The 17,384-nt window shown below is 52.6% G+C and overlaps 7 protein-coding genes across 7 annotated transcripts; 3 read left to right on the top strand and 4 right to left on the bottom strand.

Annotated features, from left to right (window-relative positions):
* Positions 1-245: 245 nt before the first annotated feature.
* B0H65DRAFT_285490 (uncharacterized protein) lies at positions 246-867 on the bottom strand. The gene is made up of 2 exons (XM_062822938.1): positions 757-867; positions 246-697 (listed from the first exon to the last, which is right to left on the bottom strand). Exon 2 carries the CDS (start codon positions 667-669, stop codon positions 346-348), a length of 324 nt encoding a protein of 107 aa, XP_062678305.1. The 5' UTR covers positions 670-697; positions 757-867; the 3' UTR covers positions 246-345.
* B0H65DRAFT_445206 (glycoside hydrolase superfamily) lies at positions 717-4,017 on the bottom strand (the record flags this gene model as incomplete). Its single annotated transcript, XM_062825725.1, has 4 exons — positions 717-748; positions 1,832-2,089; positions 2,160-3,264; positions 3,325-4,017. The coding sequence occupies 4 exons, from the start codon at positions 4,015-4,017 to the stop codon at positions 717-719; spliced, it is 2,088 nt and encodes a 695-aa protein (XP_062678306.1).
* A 957-nt stretch (positions 4,018-4,974) lies between these two features.
* B0H65DRAFT_285517 (penicillopepsin) lies at positions 4,975-6,538 on the bottom strand. Its single transcript, XM_062822939.1, has 2 exons — positions 5,253-6,538; positions 4,975-5,197 (listed from the first exon to the last, which is right to left on the bottom strand). The coding sequence occupies exons 1-2, from the start codon at positions 6,430-6,432 to the stop codon at positions 5,073-5,075; spliced, it is 1,305 nt and encodes a 434-aa protein (XP_062678307.1). The 5' UTR covers positions 6,433-6,538; the 3' UTR covers positions 4,975-5,072.
* A 1,653-nt stretch (positions 6,539-8,191) lies between these two features.
* Positions 8,192-9,648, top strand: B0H65DRAFT_285529 (Myb/SANT-like DNA-binding domain-containing protein). The gene is made up of 2 exons (XM_062822940.1): positions 8,192-8,695; positions 8,778-9,648. Exons 1-2 carry the CDS (start codon positions 8,321-8,323, stop codon positions 9,636-9,638), a joined length of 1,236 nt encoding a protein of 411 aa, XP_062678308.1. The 5' UTR covers positions 8,192-8,320; the 3' UTR covers positions 9,639-9,648.
* Positions 9,649-9,952: 304 nt separating this feature from the next.
* On the top strand, positions 9,953-10,636 carry B0H65DRAFT_285531 (uncharacterized protein). The gene has a single exon (XM_062822941.1). The coding sequence runs from the start codon at positions 10,084-10,086 to the stop codon at positions 10,540-10,542; it is 459 nt and encodes a 152-aa protein (XP_062678309.1). The 5' UTR covers positions 9,953-10,083; the 3' UTR covers positions 10,543-10,636.
* A 100-nt stretch (positions 10,637-10,736) lies between these two features.
* On the top strand, positions 10,737-11,012 carry B0H65DRAFT_433352 (uncharacterized protein; the record flags this gene model as incomplete). Its single annotated transcript, XM_062825063.1, has 1 exon — positions 10,737-11,012. One exon carries the CDS (start codon positions 10,737-10,739, stop codon positions 11,010-11,012), a length of 276 nt encoding a protein of 91 aa, XP_062678310.1.
* A 2,663-nt stretch (positions 11,013-13,675) lies between these two features.
* Positions 13,676-15,734, bottom strand: B0H65DRAFT_433662 (uncharacterized protein; the record flags this gene model as incomplete). The annotated part of the gene is made up of 3 exons (XM_062825083.1): positions 13,676-13,888; positions 14,781-14,793; positions 15,574-15,734. 3 exons carry the CDS (start codon positions 15,732-15,734, stop codon positions 13,676-13,678), a joined length of 387 nt encoding a protein of 128 aa, XP_062678311.1.
* Positions 15,735-17,384: the final 1,650 nt, after the last annotated feature.

Consider the following 17,384-nt stretch of genomic DNA (forward strand, 5'->3'; position numbering starts at 1 on the left):
GTGAAGATGGGAGACGTGTGTCACTTACAATTTTGCATCGTCAAATGTATTTACTTGCTGTGCGTGGTGCAGTTGGCACAGCTGCAGCTGTCACCGCAAGAGCAAGAGTCTCCGCACATGATTATTGTTGTTGGGGGTTTGTTTGAGTTGGTGAGTTTGTGATGTTCGTTCAGGGCTGATTTGAAGTCGAAGAGTCTTAAAAAGAAGAAGAAGGAAAACATCAGGTTGAAGTTTGAGGGGAAGTTCAATTCTTATATCCCAAGCCCTGCTGCCCGCGGTAGTGGCGCTACGCTGACTGCCCAGCACTACCTCTAGCAGCCCAACAAGCCTACAGTAGCATCGACACTAGTCACTAGTGCCATGGTGAGACGAATAAGGGGCCAGCCACGCCGTCACGCCCTGTCGCCCTGAACTTATTTTTAATGCAATCCCCTCATGAATGTTCCATCCCCCCACTAGGGTCTGGAAGTGAGGGGAACAACGAACGAAGGGCGGGTGAACGAACGAACACACACTGGCAGTCTGACACACCCGTGAGCGCATTTCGTGGGTTTGGTGTGAACTTCTTTCCCAATCAAAGCAGGCGGGATTCCAGGGATGCAGGGCGCACGCCGTGCGGAGGCACGCGGAGGGCAAGAACAACAGGTTATTTGTTAGGTGTGCCCCCATTAGCTTCGCGGTCTTGGTGATAGGCTAGCTGCAGGCCGGTTACATTGTCAACTCCACTCTTGACTACCGACCACGCCGGCTACGTACAAGCACAGCAGAGACAGTGAGCTAGTTCTCGAAGCTTTGAAGCTTCAGCTCTTGCTTGATGGGGGGAACGACGAAGAGATGACGCGGAAGGGAGTTGAAGTACCGTATCTGGGAAATGAGGGAGGGTATGTAGTTGCCGTGGCTGACCTTCAACATCCTCGGAGCATGCGTGGTACCACAGCCGAAGTCCGGAGACAGGCATGTCATCGTGTGACATGAGAAGTTACCATCGCCCCTTGATCCCGGCACCATGAGCAGATGGGGGTTGTTGAAGATGAAACATGGTTCTCAAGTCAATAGATGGGATGGAATCCGGGGACGGGATGCCGGTTGGTTGCTTCGGCTTAGGCCGTTGCTTCTGGATGACAATGCGCGGTCCTTTTGGGGGGGGGGGGGGGGGGGGGGGGGGGAGGTTTAAGAGGTGATGATCCAACTGCGAACTACTCTATTGCCTGTGGATTGGAGCTGATTATGACATAAAGGGCTTGTGGGGAGGCTGGGCGGTGGTAGTTGATGGGCTGATGCTACACGGGATTTGACTTGTGCCTCTCCTGTGCAGACGTGAATCTCGTGGGACTCTGGGGGTGAGAGGGAGAAGGTTAAGCCCAGAGAGCAAGGCTAAGATCCGAACATCCGCGGAGACTTCGAACCCATCGATATGTTCGACCACATGATCATGAACTGTGGTGTCTGCTGATAAGACCCAGGCTTGTTTCTAGACCTTTCTTCTACTAGAAACTGGTCTTCAAGTCCGAGACTGCACAGGTGCCGAAACGTCAGCACACATATCCAGCTGAAGAAGATATAAGCATTCCAAATTTTTACCCTAAAGGTTATGTCATCCAAAACCCATCACCCATACGGCCACATCCAAAAACAGGTAGCTAGGCAAGGGCTTAGCTCCCCTACTCCCCTCGACAGACTCATGAGACGTCAAACTTCCCATTCAACCTCAAATCCCTCGAACTAGCACCCACCCCCACCCCAAAGCTCCCACTAGGCACCACCCAATTCTGCCTCCCCGTGTCCCAATAGCTCAGATCCCTCCTCCGCAAATTAAACGTAGCCGTCTTACTCTCCCCCGGCGCGAGCTTCAGCTTCGTGAACCCTCTCAACTGTTTGGGCGGGTTCGACGGCGCCGAAGACGGCAACGTGATGTACAGCTGAGGCACCTCAGCGCCCTGCACACCGCCGGTATTTTTGACGACGGCGGTGACGGTCGCGACGGTCTCCCAGAGGTCGGAGCGGCCGCCGGGGATGGTGTCGCCCGAGGCGGGACCGGAGGAGGCGGTGGAGGTGATGGAGAGGGAGGAGTAGGTGAAGTTTGTGTAGGCTGTTGTTGGCATACAGAGGTAAGTGGACTGTTCTTAGTATGGAAGGGGACAGGAAAGGGAAAAACTTACAAAGACCAAAACCAAATTCATACCGGGGAGCGATGCCATTCTTATCAAAGTGGCGGTAATCGATAAACAGACCCTCAGCGAACTGATCCGTTCCTCCCCTTTGCACTGCAGTGCCGTAGTCGCTTTCGCTCCTGGCGATGGTATACGGCAGCTTACCCGACGGAGAGACCAAGCCGTACAGGACATCGACGAGGGCGTTGCCGTTCTCCTGGCTGGGAAGACCGGCCCACACGACGGCCTTGACGCCCGGCTGTGCGAGGATGGTCTCCAGGATGATGGGGCCGGTGCTATGGACGACGACGATGGTGTTCTTGTTGGCTTGCGCCACGGCTTGGACTAGCTGGTTGCCGTTGTGCCAGGGGTCGAGGTTTGGACGGTCGCCGGTCACGCCTTCGACGGTGGTGTAGCCTTCGCCGGAGTCGGCGGTGATGAAGACTAGTGCGGCATCTGCTCCGGAGGCAGCGTTGGCTACGCCGCTGGTGCTGTCGGAGCTGAGAAGGTTGATGGTGGTTCCGTCGGACTGTGCCCGGGTCTTGAGAGCATCGTAGGGTGCTACGAAGTAGGGGTACTCGGCTGTGCCAGAGCCCCAGCCCATGCCGAGCGCACCGGTGTTGCATCCACGATCGGCGCAGGCGTTGATTCCGGCCGGGTTTACGACGGAAGATGACCCGATGACTGCCAGCTTGCTGGGCTTCTTGAGCGGTAGGATGTTGTCGTCGTTCTTGAGCAGAACAATACCATCTCTTGCCACTGCGCGAACGTTCTCTTTGTGGTTCCCTTGGACATTGGCCTTGAGGTTGGTGGCCGGGTAGCCTGAGTTCTGCTTGAGCAGATACCACGATGCAAGAATGCGCTTGGCCATGTCGTCCAGTCTTGCTTTGGAGACCTGGCCATTGTTGACGGCGGTGTTGAGCTGTGGTCCCCACAGGATCGTCTTGCCATTGAAGTCGCTGCCAGGCATTGTCATGTCCATACCACTGTTTGCAGCGCCGTTCGTGGTGTGCTGGGCGTTCCAGTCACTCATGACATATCCTTTGAAGCCCAGCTCCTTCTTTAGAAGGCCATTTAGGATCTTGTCAGTCTCGCATGCCCACGTGCCATTGACCTGGAAGCATGTCAGTCATTCAAGTCCTTCAGCTTCCAAGGGAGACCGGGGAAAACGTACCTTGTTATAGCTGCACATCACGCTTGCAACGTTTGAGTGTACAGCATCAGCGAAAGGGAAGAGGTAGAGCTCATGCATTGTGCGGTCGTCGACGACACTGCTGATAGTCTCGCGGTTCGTCTCCTGCTCGTTGAGGATGAAGTGCTTGGCGCAAGCTTGGACACCATTGCTCTGGATCCCTTCAATGGTCTCGCTCATTGCAATACCTGTGAGATAGGGATCCGGACCAAAACCCTCCCAGTTACGTCCACCATTGGGGATCTTGCCAAGTGGTCCGGCGACGGGTCCGAGAAGGACATGTACGCCAACGCCTTTAGCTTCCGCACCGAGGTAGATGCCGCGCTGTCGAATCAGTTCGACATCCCATGTTGAAGCGGCTTGGATACCGGGTGTGAACGCGGTGACACTTCCTGCAAGCCGAATGCCAAGAGGGCCGTCTTGTAGACACAGCTGAGGATAGCCGATGGATCCAATTGCTGGGGTGTTACCAACACAGGGGCCCTTGTTCCAACCGACTCCGGTGACGATGTTGACCTTGTCTTGTTGTGATAGCTTGGAGAGAGCAGTGCTTGCCTGGGAGTAGGCAGCGTCCCATGCCGCAGAACCTGAACCAGCTTGACGAGCTTGCTTCTCGCCGGTCTCGGCCCAGGCGAGGGAGGACGTGGCCAACACCGCGAATATTAAAAGGTGCATGGTGGGCTCTGTGTTGAGTGTTGTGTCCCTGTTCTTCAGCCAGGCTTGAGTTCCTTCCGTAAGGCCAAACCCATTCTCCCGTCTCCCCGGACCAAGAAACGACCTTCTCTTATACTGACGCCCAAGAAATGCCCAGTCGGAACCACGGCGAGCTTCCTGGACGGATAGCTACCGCCACTTTACCTAAACCCATCCTCAATACGATCTTCCGGGCATGCAAGACCTGGATTCAGACTGGAAGACATCGGGCGCTGAGGCCCCGAATGATCGTCGTGATGCATTGGGGTCATGCTTCATGTGCGAGATAAATGGCGGGGTGCAGTTCCGGCAGTGGACGAGATGCTGTGGAGATTCGGAAGGACACGAGGCGAGCGAATACTATGTGCTTCAACTGGCCAAGGAAGCATCCCGAACGGTTGTGGCCACCGACAACAGCCGGGCCGCATTGCCATATATTGATTAGGCGACATGTAGCCTCTTTTCGCGCTGTGTAACACCCCGCCCCCTGAGAAAGGCCGAACTCCCACCGTGTTTTCGGGATTGGGGAAATGATACCAAGAGAAGCTCACGCCGAAGCCACAGTCGTCAGTGCTGAAGTGGAAATGCGGGGGATGGTCCCTTTGAAGTTCGCGTGATGTATGTTCCTGGCTGTGATGTCGGATTGAGTGCGGGGGACCGGGTTTAGGCCGTATGGCAAATGCAACTTTGTGACGAGATCGGAAATGGTTCGCGGAAACGATCAACCAGAGTTCTTGGTGCGATGCATACGTATAAATCTTCCCACCAATCATCCATATACCGTGTTTTCGAGGAAAGACGCCGAGGTTCATGTAGCTGAGAGACAGGCCGTGCAAAATCAGTTGTCCACTTGACATCGGAGGTCACAAGTCAAACTGAGTTGAGTGATCACATAACTTACACCGGCTGAGCTAAAGCAAGGCAATAGATCCCGAAGGACGGTTCTTCAAAATGATATTATTAAGTATACTATATTCAATCATTTTCGCACAAAACACGTCATAGCGGTCATTACTCTTCGGCATGGAGCATGTGCTCTACACATGCTGGGCCATACCGAGTGAGTTGTTACCGCCGTTGAAAACGACGAACTGAGACTTGAAAAAGATGTCTCCCCAAATTTCCAACCCAGATGTCGTGGGCTGAACACCACCAAAGCAAGCTGAAGCATAGATGTTAGCATATGGCTCTGTCGTAAGGAGATGGTATAGACTTACTAGTAGCATCGATTTGGGAGAATCTGATGTCGTCGCCCTTGACGCGGGCCATATACCGCCCGCCCACATCCACGAAGAGATCCGGAAGGTTTGCATTGCAAGGGAATGTGACTCCTCCCGCATTTGGATCGTTCTGAGCTCCTTGGACCTGGCTATAATAGGCGTTGGCCACTGCTTGGGAAACAAGCATCAGAGTGGTGCCCGTATCGGCAATAGCCTGTGCCGGTGCCACTTTCTTAGCTTGGCCGTTTCCAACGGAAAAGGCAGACGTTGTGAACTGCCAGAAGCCCATGCCTGTGTTGACGGGGATCCATGCCATCTGTCCCGTAAACTTTGTGTTATCAATGCGGCCAAACTCGTAAGCACCAACAGCGTTATGGCGGAGATCGGCAGTGAAAACGGGCTCGGCGAGAGAGGGGAGAACGTTGTCGAAGAAGGTCTTTTGCTGCTGAGGCTGGACAGTGTTGAGCTTGGAGAAGGCAAGGCCAAGCAAGCCGTTGTTCTGTGTATCTTGGATGAATGTCTGGGAAACTTGGGTGGCAAGCTCGACTGCCTGGTTTTGGACAGCGACACCGCCAACTTCAACCACGTCGGTACCAACATTGCCGGCAGCAGCAGAGCCATCTCCATAGCTGATGGAAAATGTCTGTCCCTGCAGCAATTTAAAGGTCTTGGATGCAGCAGGGTTGTAGACTTGATGGCCGTTTGTTATCTGGGGGCTGAGTTGTGTGTTGAAGACCCATAGATCGGATGAGCCCGAGTCGAAGTCGAGGTTGATGGTTTGACCGCCAATGGTGACTGGAGCAAGATATTCGACGTCGTCCTGTTCAGGGGTGGCTGTGACGGCACCAGCCTCTGTGCCTGCCGCCGCTTTACCACTGCCACCAATGGCATCTATCCGCGAGGTGTCGGGCGTGGAGCTCTCGGAGAAGTCTTCCTGGGTTATTGATGTGATTGTTGGTGTGGTGCCGTTTCTCTGGGCGTTCATGGCATCAAGTAGGGGTTGTGGAACTGGCATTCGGTATTTCCGATACGCCTTCAACAGCTCCCTGGGGCCATTGCGTGCCTTGAAGTTCGGATTCCTGATCCGTTCGACTTTGAATGAGCGTTTGGTGTATGGCGCAGCCACCACCAGGGAAAGCAAGACGCTAAGGATGAAAAGCTTGAAAAGGACAGGCATTGTGAGGGAGTGATGGGAGTGAAAAAGACAGAATAATAGGGCAACCACCACGCCAGGTGGTAGACTATAGCAGAAGCGAATGGGAAAACACAGACAAAGTAAGCTCTGGATGTCAATATTGCATCTTTTATGTTGTTGGAAGGACAGGAAAGAGGCAATATAGATTCAAACCCAGAACCGCTCAGACAAAAGACGGGGAAATGGTCTGCTGTCTAGACCGTTGACGCCGACGAGGAGGCCTCGTCAGGAGGCTCGGAAGAAAAGAGCATCGAAACTCCAAGGGGCTGGCCGCGCAAGCAGCCATATCCTTCTGAACTCCATTGGTAGCTAGAGGTATGGATGGCTGTGACACTTGTCGAGTCTCTCGAGTTGTTGTTGTAACGACTCATAAACTCGGTAATTTTCGAAACAGTTGAAACAGAGGGCTTGGCATTCTGAAACTGGGCGTGTAAGTGGCCTGGGGCACACCTAATCTCGGTCATGTGTGATTGGCTGAGTACGCCCGATGAAACTCGGTGGATTGTGATCAGCTTGAACGACTCGTTTGAGAAAAAAGAAGCTATCCCCGGATCACGGAAGAGGACGACTCCCATATTCCGGGGATTGGCACTTGCACCTGGAGCTGTCCTGACACACATAGCCCGATGATCCCAATTATGCACGCGTGCTGGCCATAACGGGCTGGTAGTGCAAGGATCAATGGGGGATTCTTGAGGTCAAAGTCAAGTGTCAGCTTTGATGTCTTGTAAAAGTCCGTAAAGTCGAAGCAGTGAACAACTTCTCTGGTTGTGCGGTGGCGCCGGAATTGTTAGTGCAGACTGGGCCAGAATCTACCTACAGTAACAGAAAGTCGCAGAGCACGGTCCACAAGATCCCGTGACCTGGCTTGGCAGGAGAGGAAGCAAAGGTCTGGACTCGACTCTTTCCGTTTCACTTTTGGTGACTTGTAATTTTGCGCTTTGACTGCAGTCTGCTCGAATTACTTCCAGGTTCCTTGTACCTTTGCTTGTACCTCCGCCAGTGGAGACGCTTATGCCAGCTGTCAGCATACCTTATCTGCGGTCCGACAGGCCCCGCTCTGCCGTCTTCAGTGCAGGCTCACTGCGCAGTGTCCTGGCAGCCTTTGTGTCTGGCAATCATTCGGCAAAACGGTGACGGGGAACTGGACTGCGGCACTTTCACAGTTTCCTTCTCGCATCGCATTCCCGTCCTCGGCTGTCACTGACCTGCACCAAACCCCGATTGCCACTCTATGACCATTCAAACCATCCATTCATCTACGCGGTTGATGACGGGATTCCCATGATTGCCATGAAACGGAAGCGCGATTGAAACGAAACATCTTCCTTTTTATCATTGAAACGCCGAGGCGCGCTCAGTTCCCGTCGCCGTCGCAGTCGCAATCACAACCGCAATCACCTGTCGGGTTGACCGTCGCTTTGGCAGCTGCGCTGTGTGTTGACGCTTGCCTTGCTTGACGCTTCCCAACCGACTTCACAGTCCCGGCCCGCCTCGACCCACCATTGACTGCAATCCATCTTTGCCTCCGTTTCCTATTTTCGCACCCTCCCGACCAACCCCAGCTTTTTGGTTCCCGTCTTCGATTCTCATTTTTCCTCTTCTTGGCCATCCGTCAGTCCCGTTTGCTAGACGGACAAACGGACGGGCGGACGGGGCCACTGTCTAGCTTCCGTCGGACACTTGTAGGCGTCAACAAACGGCGTCAACGGCATCCGTCACCATCTGACCAGAAAGGGGGCTCCACCCATCTCGACAACGCACCCTAACGGTACCGTACAGTCCGTACAAATAGTCAACGGACCCCGTACGGATCCCGGACGGAACCACGGACGGAACCACGGACGGAACACGGACCACACGGCCCCCAATGTCCGACGACCCCTTCCCCGCCTCGGCTTCCGGCGCCGGCCCTCCCGCCTTGGCTCCCGGTAAGCACCGCGGCCCCCGCTTCAGCTGGAACACGGCCTATGAGACCACCTTCTTCACCTCCCTCTGCGAGTCTGTCCATCTCGGTCTACGCGAGGGCAACACGTTCAAGCCCGAGGCCTGGGACCGCGCATTGCAGGCCCTCATCACCCACCATAACGCCTATGCCAACAAGGGCCACCTCATCAACAAGAGTGACAATGCTCGAAAAAAGTTCCGTCTGTGGCGCGGTCTGCGGGAGGATCCAGACTTCCACTACGATGTCATGACCAGGACTGTAAATGCATCCGAAGAAGCATGGGCCAGACATTTGCAGGTGCGTCATGTCATGTCGGCATCCCGTTGCCTCGTCCCGTCTTGCCTTGTCACTCCGCTAACCCCATGTCTCCTTTTATCAGATGGAGCCACTCTCTCGCTCCCTTCGTGGCAGACCCTTTGAACATGAAGAACTATACGAGATCTTGTTCCCCGATGTCATCGGCTCTGGCGGTGCCCCTAAACGGCTGACCAAACAACGCCCCCGCAAGACGAATGATAACCTCAACCCTTCCGGCCCCGGCTCCGGTCATGGTCCAGGCCACGCCGACCAGGATGCCCCTAATACGACAATCATGAACCTCCTTGCCGACCCATCCTACGCAAACCCTCATCCACAGGGCCACATGCCTCCGCCGCCGCCAGTCCATTCGGCTTCCGCCCCTCTTCCCTCTCCCATCCCCGCCCCCGTCTTGGCCCCCATTCCCACTCCACCAACCTTGCCGTCGTCTCAACCACCACCACATTCCCGGCCCAACCCGACCGCACATCAACCCCGAAATAACCCGAGCACGTCCGCCCTCACGCCGCCCGAGGAGAATCCTGTCCAGAACCGGAGAAGGCCTCACATGCCTGACAGCAGTGGCTCCAGCGGCTCTACCAACGCTGAAAAACGCCGTCGTACTGCCTCAAGCTCTGTTGACCACGCTTCCCAAGCCTCGGGTATTGCCAGCTCTTCCGCAGTCAGCAGTCTATCTACTCCCGATGCGGTAACAGCCCTGGCAGAGGTTTTCCGTTTTCCCAAGCCCAAGCTGAGCTGGGCAGAGCAAGCCGTCGAGATCTTCTTCCGAGACTTCGCCCAGGAGGATATGGACTTTCAGCTCAAGGTGGCCGAAAAGGCCCTCACGGACGAGAACAAGGCCATGGTGTTCTGCAAGATGCCCAGTCACGTGCGCAAACATTGGATTAAGCGTCTGAGGGAAGCGCACAACAGGAGTATCTAGGTGAACACGGTGGTCGCTTCTCACTCACAGACACAAGCACCCAAGCAGTGGTCTGAGGAATAGGCTGTCCTCTTTTGGCCTGTTTTCATCCTTTTTCTATCTATCCTGTTGATTCTGCATGTTGGCGTTCTTGGGCCTGGTGGATATATAGGCGTTCCGGCTTTTTTGGCATGGGAAAACATGCCTCTTGGATGGATATTGTACGGTCAAGCAGTTTATGTTTTGTTTACGTCAGCCAGCGGATTGGTTTGAGCGAGTGATACCAGAGAACCTTACTTTCTGAATGTCCCCATTGATGGCGAGTATCGCCTAGTGGCTATCATTGTGCTTTGAGTTCTCGGTTTTACAGTCATGGCCGGGCTCATGATTCGTTCTCTTGTATTGCTCTTCTAGGCCCCATTGGACATCTAGCAACCTGTACTTTCTTACTATTTCTTTCATTCCCATGACAAACCACTTGATGATCCGCTACTTACTATCTTGTCCCGTTCCGTTGCTCTGTTTTCCGGCAGATAGATCCATTAACTGCCGGCGCCTCACAGTTTCCCGTGTCTCCTTCCACCCGACTCTTCGGGTCAGCATCAAGCCACCGAGGGGTGGACAGCCCAATGTGGAAATCGCTACCCCAGAGGGCCTTCCGGTTGGTCACCCACTACCCAGAGGACCGTTACAGTTCCCGAAGGCGCGGACTCGGTTCCTCCCCATGGTCGTTCTTTGTTCCAGCCCGCTCATCTTCAAAGCCATTCAGCCAGCCTGGCGCATGGCCGACTTCCTGTATGGTTCACTTGCCGAGCACTTGCCTCAGTGGACAAAGACTCGACAATGGGCCCCTTGTTGGCAAGGCAAACTGTGTCTCAAAGACAACAGGAAGGAGTCTACTTCTAGAAGACGGTCAGGACCCTAAGCTTAATATGCCGTTCCGTCCGACAGCGAAATCCCGAATTCGATTTCTCAACCATAAAGCACTTCAACAACAAGAATTCACATGTATTGTAATCGGTATTAATTGCCCACAATAATCACCAGTCGCATCATCAGATTCACAAATAAACCGACATACCCACCGACAGATTCGTCAAACTCCAGAAATATTATTCGATGCCTCTCAAAAAGACCACCAAACCCACAACAACCGAGGGGCTCATCCACGGCTTCGACCAAGCACGACTGGACCGCCTAACTGCCTCCATGCAGCCCCTCCTGACAAGAAATGCCACGGAAGAGGAACTCGAGGCTTTGCTGAAGGAGGCTGAGGATTGTTTGAAGGTCACCACGGGCGGGAAAACTAAGAGGTTCCAGGGGTGGTGGACAAGGAACACCAAGACCACGAAGACGGTGAAGACGGTAGACATTACAAGGGTTGAGGATGTATAGGGTGGGATAGGGGACATCGGTATCATATGGGTAATGGCAGGAAAGGATCATGGAGATGAGGTGGATAATAAGGGATCTGTGCTTCATCGACAAGACGGATAAGATCACGGTCAAAGGGTGGCTCCAGTTCTGGAGCTTGGGCGTTTGTTAGGAGGGGTTTCATGGATGATCACCTGGCTATTGTTTTGTGTCATGGTCTGGTTGAAAAGTGTATTTGAGACTGGGTGGAAGTTCAGTGGGTTAAGCAAAACAACACACCCCTTTTCATCCTTCCTTTCCAGACTTCACCTCTTTACTTCCTTCAACTTCTTCTTTTCCTTCCCTTCCCCGTCACCAACCAGCTGAGTGACAGCCCCAAATTATCTCATTCCAAGCAGGTCCGGTAACCCCCCTTCCACAGTCCACTCCTCAATCATTTCCTTCCTCCATGTCCCCTTCAGATTTCCCATCATCCCGTCTTCTTCTTCCCCGTTCTTTCCCTCCTTTACTCCTCCTCCTCTTTACCCCTTTCGTTGTCCTTCATCTCCTGCGTATCGACCTCCTGCACGACGAGCAGGTTTTGAACTCGGCATGCTCCACGTTGTTGCTGTAGCCGCAACCGCGCCATGAGAGGTAGTACCTCCGGACATGGTCACATTTGACCTCCTCGGTCCTTCTGCCCATTTCGGCCTCGCAGTAATAGCAAGTCGTTACGTAAATGTGGTTTGTGCACATTTTGGCTGGGTGGGCTATCCGTAGTTGTAATAGCTTGCTTGGGTTTCTTGGGTGTGGTTGTTTCTGGTCTCAGTCAAGATGGAGGCTTGGGCTTGCTGTTGTCGGTACTGACCTCGTCGGCCTTTGGGAAGCCAGAGGGCCTACGATACTTATACTCGATAATACTCGATATCTATTTCCCACGAGGCCGTTCACGTGCGAGTTAATATTTTGAATACATCGATTACCTTCACGGCGTGTGCAACGCTGGATACATCACACGTACTACTTCGTCACCCCGGGGACTGGATCAGGTGCAGGTGAATTGATGGTTTGAGGGCCGACATGACATTTCGACTTTATAGTATACAATCAAGACCTGGTTTGTTTGTTAGTTTGGTACCAAAAGGCCAAAGCTTTATTGGATACAGGAAAGCGTTCGGCTTTCTATCGGGTGAACGCCGTGAAACTGATATCTTCCAGTTTTAAAGGCCTTGAGAGAGGCATAATAGGACACCTATAAGAAGCCTCTGTAGCGTCCTAAGCCCTTACTATTATCCCATATCGCTTCAAACGGAGGATAATTCTTCTCTTTAGAGGCCAATGAAAGCTCCAAAATTCCCTTATTCAACCCATAATCGAAGAACCAAACTAACAAACAAACCAGTATTGAATTGTACAGACGAGGACGAAAGGCTCTCCTCTTCGTCCATCACCCTCGTTCCGACTCGCCGCTTTCGTCGACAATGTCCTCTTCACTCTTTCGTTTGACACCAACAACACCATGATCCAAGGAGGCTCTCTCCCCAAGCCCTCTGTCCATTTCTCTTCCTCATTCTACTTGTGCCTCGGACCACTCTTCAACTCGACTATGCACAGCACGCTTCAGCAACTTCTTCGCGTCCCCAAAAGCTTCCTTCCTTCCTTCCTTCCTTCTTCCTCTTCAGTCCCCTCTCCAAATCGCTTGGTTTTTCCACCTCCCTTCTCCCCAAACAAAAACTCTTTCCACCCCCAAAACTAAAAGAAAAAAACCAAACCCCCCATTTCCAACATCCTCACCACTTCCCCAATCAAATAAAGAAAGCAAAAAGCTAAGTTGCCCAGGTAGGTTTGTAGAACGAACGACAATACCCCAGCTGCATACCTACGAAAACCGCCGCGCTAAGTTATTCATCAACGGTAACCACTGCGCCATGAGACCACAGGGCTCCCCGTTGTGGTAGAGGGGCTAGGTAACGGACCTTATAATGGCCGCTGGTGCCTGGGCTAGGGCCAGTCAGGGGCAGGCGCGTGGCGGGTGAGTGTCTTGTCGTCCGATGTCAGGAGAAGGACGTACCGGCTGGGCGGCGGCAGGAAGGAACGGTGGCAGGAACGGTGAACATAGAACGCGCCGCCCGACACAGTACGACCATGGTAGCTAGAGTAGGTACCCTTTACACCGACGAGTGGTCGTAAGAATAAACCGATTAGTTGCATGGACAGTCCAATGCCGCTCGCTTTGATTAAGAAAGGCCGTTAACAAAACTGTGGCATGCCTCGTAATAATTTGGAGGACGTCGGCCAAAATCTGTTATGCCTTGTTTACGAAGAGATGTTCTGAATTTTGATCAAAAGGTGTATGAAAGACGCGTGGATGCATGAAAGAGTCTACTGAAGGCGTGATATATTGGACCGTGATGTTTTCGGTTAATTCTTACGACCACTTGGCTGACAAGCCACGCAGAGAAAGCTACGCGGGAAAGGGGACATCTGGAGATAGTAAGGGCTGGGACGCGGAAGGGTACGTAGGGAGGTTGAAGTGAGGCGAGGCGGCAGGCAGTATCAGCGGAATTAGGCGATTAGAACACAAGACTGTTATTTCCCTACTCCTAGCTGCTAGACTACCTACTTCCCACTCCCTTCCGCTCCCTTTCACTCCCTCACGGATGGTGGCGAGATGACCCAACAAGTCATTTATTCGAAGCTAGGCGCTAGGTACTCTTCTTCTTGCACTTACAACTCGAGCAATGCTTATCCCCGTATTTGCTCGATTCCGTGGTACTACCGCCGTTCTTGCACTTGCCCCAGCTCTTGTTGTTGGCTGTGGCGTCGCTGCATTTGGTCTCCTTGGTCTCGGTTTTCAGTTCCCTAGCGCAACCGGGACACTTGGTGCGGGTTATGGCATGGGTGCACATTTTGTTGGACTGTAGGTGGTGAGGCAGCGAACAGTTGTTGATGGTGTTGTTGGTTAACGCAGGTGGTTTTCACTGTAGGCTTGAACTGCTTTGTGTTTGGGATGGTGAGGTGTAGGGGAGGACTGAGCGATGGACGGGTAGAGGCAGAGGTATTTATCTTGTGGACTACACATTTTCATCTGTTACATTTGGTTTGTTTGGGTTTGAACCAATGTTACTAGAGGTATACGTTCGAGAGCGGTCTCCGTCAGAGCCATATGGGAAGTACGAATGCGGTGGTCTCTTTTTACTTGGGATGACCTCGTTTCTTAGCTAATAACGTGAAAGTTTGTGTGAAAGCCGCCTTTCTCCGCGCACATGTGTCTGGACTCTGCTTCACAAGCAAAGGACACACACTGGATGGACACTGCACTGCTTCATTGTCTCAACCAAACAGTGCCATGACGGTGCCAAAGTCCGATCATATAAAAATCAGAAATCAGCCTTCAAGTCTAGAACATCCCCATCGTCATTATCTCAAACGGAAAGTATCCAACACCCCTCAATCCAACCAACACCAAACACCCCCTCGAGGAGAAAAGCCCGCTCGGCAATCCTCCCTAGAATACTCACGACACGTCGTGCAAAGGCCATCCCAGTAAATCTCGCAGATAACCGAATCTCTACACGCGCCCCGGCCTTCCATAACCTTTTCCCTCTTGCCAATATTGCGAAATCCGTCCATTTCCTCGTAGAGCAATGGATTGGGATCACGAGCCAACTGGTTCTGGCACGGCTTCTCGCGGATCCACTTCTCGTATTCTACGCCGCATGACATGCAGGTTATCGAGTGGATGTTGTGCCGGCACATAGTGAATTGGTTTTGACGGGGCTTCTGAGCTGTGATGGCTTGGAAGGGGACAGCCAAATCGGTGCTCGGAATTCGGAGCTCGAGGACGGAGTAGACGGGAGGCTGGCTCTACCTCTACTGACGGTAAGCCGTAGTGGATGGTGGAGGAGGGCTTGCGGTGGATTTGATTGAGTGGTGATATGAGAAGCTTGCTGCCGAGATGGGAAAGTGAGCTGTTGGACCTGTTTGGGATAAAACACAGGGTTCGTCAGGGAGGATACCTACAGGGTGGTTGGGTAGTGATGTGCGAGATACTAGTGGATTTTTGCAGACGCTGATGGCGTTGACGAAGGTACGGGAAGGCACAGAGGGGATATGTTGCTTGTCCAAATTGGAGGTTGATCCAAAATACGATGGACGTTGGGACTTTTATAAAGATGGCAAAGAAGAATAAACAGTACTTAAATGTTGAAAGGAGACTAGGGCTCACGACTGCACGTAGGGTCTCTCATCTACATTGCGTGCAAACAAATGCATGCGCCAATTATTCTCGTGCTTTCTTTTGTTCTTCCTTCCCTTCTGACTGATTACACCTGCTCGTTAAGGCGGAGAAGCCTCAAACAGCGACTGAGAGTTCTTTCTGACATACGTTCAACCTAGATCTCTCCCCTTTACCTAATATTCGTCAGGATTGGAAGCATCTATTCCCCAGCCGCTAATAACTCCCGTGGTACTTCATAAACTCTGGCGCCTTATCATGTTTCTCCTGAGTGATTCCCCTCTCTCGTCTCTCTTCCTCTTGCAAGCAAAGCATCGCTGCGTGTTCGTGTTCGTAAATGTGTTGATCGTCTCTCCGGCTGCGCACCTGCCATACCCGTCAGGCCAAGAAGCGCTCGATTCTAGCCCTGATCGGTAGCCTTTTCTATAGTATTCGTCAACTTGTTCACAATATTCCCTGCCCCTGTGCTCGCGCATGAATCTGTTACAGTCGGCGCAGTAGATTTCGTATACGGTTGTTCTGCACATTTTGATGGCTGATGCTTGATGGGTTATTCTTGGGTGCCTGTGAATGTCAAAGGGTGGAACAAAGGTTGAAGCAGCTTCGTTTGAAGCTTGGAACTGGCTATAGGGACCGAGATGGGAGAAATTTGCCTCGCTGCTGCCAGTCTTTTATAGGATCCAGCGCCCTAGAAAGCAGAGTTGGGCTGGTCTTACACAATGACGAGATGCTTCCCATTCTATTCTGTAGTGACACATTGGATGTGCCATTATGCGGCTGGATACAGGTCAGACTGGCCGCTATCGAGGTTGCTGGTGCACCATCCTCCGATACTTGTTGTCTAGAATTAAGGTGAGGACGGAAGAATTGGGCGTTGTGCTAGGTGAATGCTGTTGTCACTTCTCGAGCATGCAAAGATGATGCCGTCACCGGCACTCTGTACTCCATGGATCAATCCCATCTCTGAGTTTACGTATTTGAAACTGCTACCCTCGGGGCTAGCATTTTTCTTATAAGTAGACGAGAGTGTCATGCTTGTGGTGATCTGAAGTTGCTATTGCTCAGAGCGTTGAGCTGTCAGCTCCCTTCGTCCACCAAACTGCCATCGTGTCATCGAATTATCGGCTTGACTCGAACCCTACCGTCAACGCCCTAGACGTACGACTTCCTGGCACAGTCGGAGCAAATGCTCCAGTCTGTATCAGTCTTTTTGGTCACCCCTTGTGTGCATCCTCCGAACTGCCCTCGGCTTCGACCCTTTTTCTTAGCCTCCTCCTCTGTTTCCAGAACCATCGGCCAGCACTTTTCCTCCTTGACCTCGCTCCAAATGACGTTCTTGCATTCTCAGCATTTCTTTTCGGCAAATCGGCGGATACACATGGTAGTGAGCCCTGAATTGACTGACGGTCGTACGCAAAGTTGGATACCGCTTAAAGCCTAGTTGACGATGGACGTATGTTGTAATCTTGGATACTTTTGAGATTGTAGGAAGGCTACTGCTTCCTGATATTTATGGTCCTTTTTGGTCCGTGAGGCACAAAAGTCAGGTTGCGCCCACCGCCTAGACGACTCGCGATGCATCACAACGCGTTTGCAATTTGCGCCAAGATAGCCAGCCGGCGACACTCAGATGCCATTCACTCCTTATCTGTACAGCCTATGGCTAAAGGAGTAGGTAAACAACTGCACGACGCATCACAGCTATACTTTCCAGTGAATGTCCGTTGAAAGGATACCTCTAGAGGAGATACCAAGAATGACATTGGGGCACCAGGTAATGTACGAGTTCTTGCCTCTCCATATGCTCGCTATCGTTCTCGTATAGTGTTCAGCTGAATGAGGCCGTGAACTTGCATCCTTTGCCTCGGTTTTTGTTGTGCATGTGGCCTTCGGATCGATTTAGACCACGGATAGGTAGCCACTATGGCAAGTCTGGACTGGATCGTTCTCGGAACTACCTATTTTCAAGTGGGGCGGTAGCGTGGCTAGCGGATCTGAGACATATTAGCTTCTCAGCCTCCATAATTCGAGCAGATTTGTCAGTGAGGTCAGGGGTAAACTGGAATGCTCCCGTTCCCGAACGCGAAGCATGCCGGCGCGGCGACGATGGTGGCTGCAATAAACCAGCCTCCCCCGAGGGTATGGCAAAGTGCCTGGATGACTAGCATATAAGATGG

This window comes from Neurospora tetraspora (assembly GCF_033439725.1).
Source record: "Neurospora tetraspora strain CBS 560.94 chromosome Unknown B0H65scaffold_7, whole genome shotgun sequence".
In the NCBI taxonomy this organism is placed as follows: Eukaryota; Fungi; Ascomycota; class Sordariomycetes; order Sordariales; family Sordariaceae; genus Neurospora; species Neurospora tetraspora.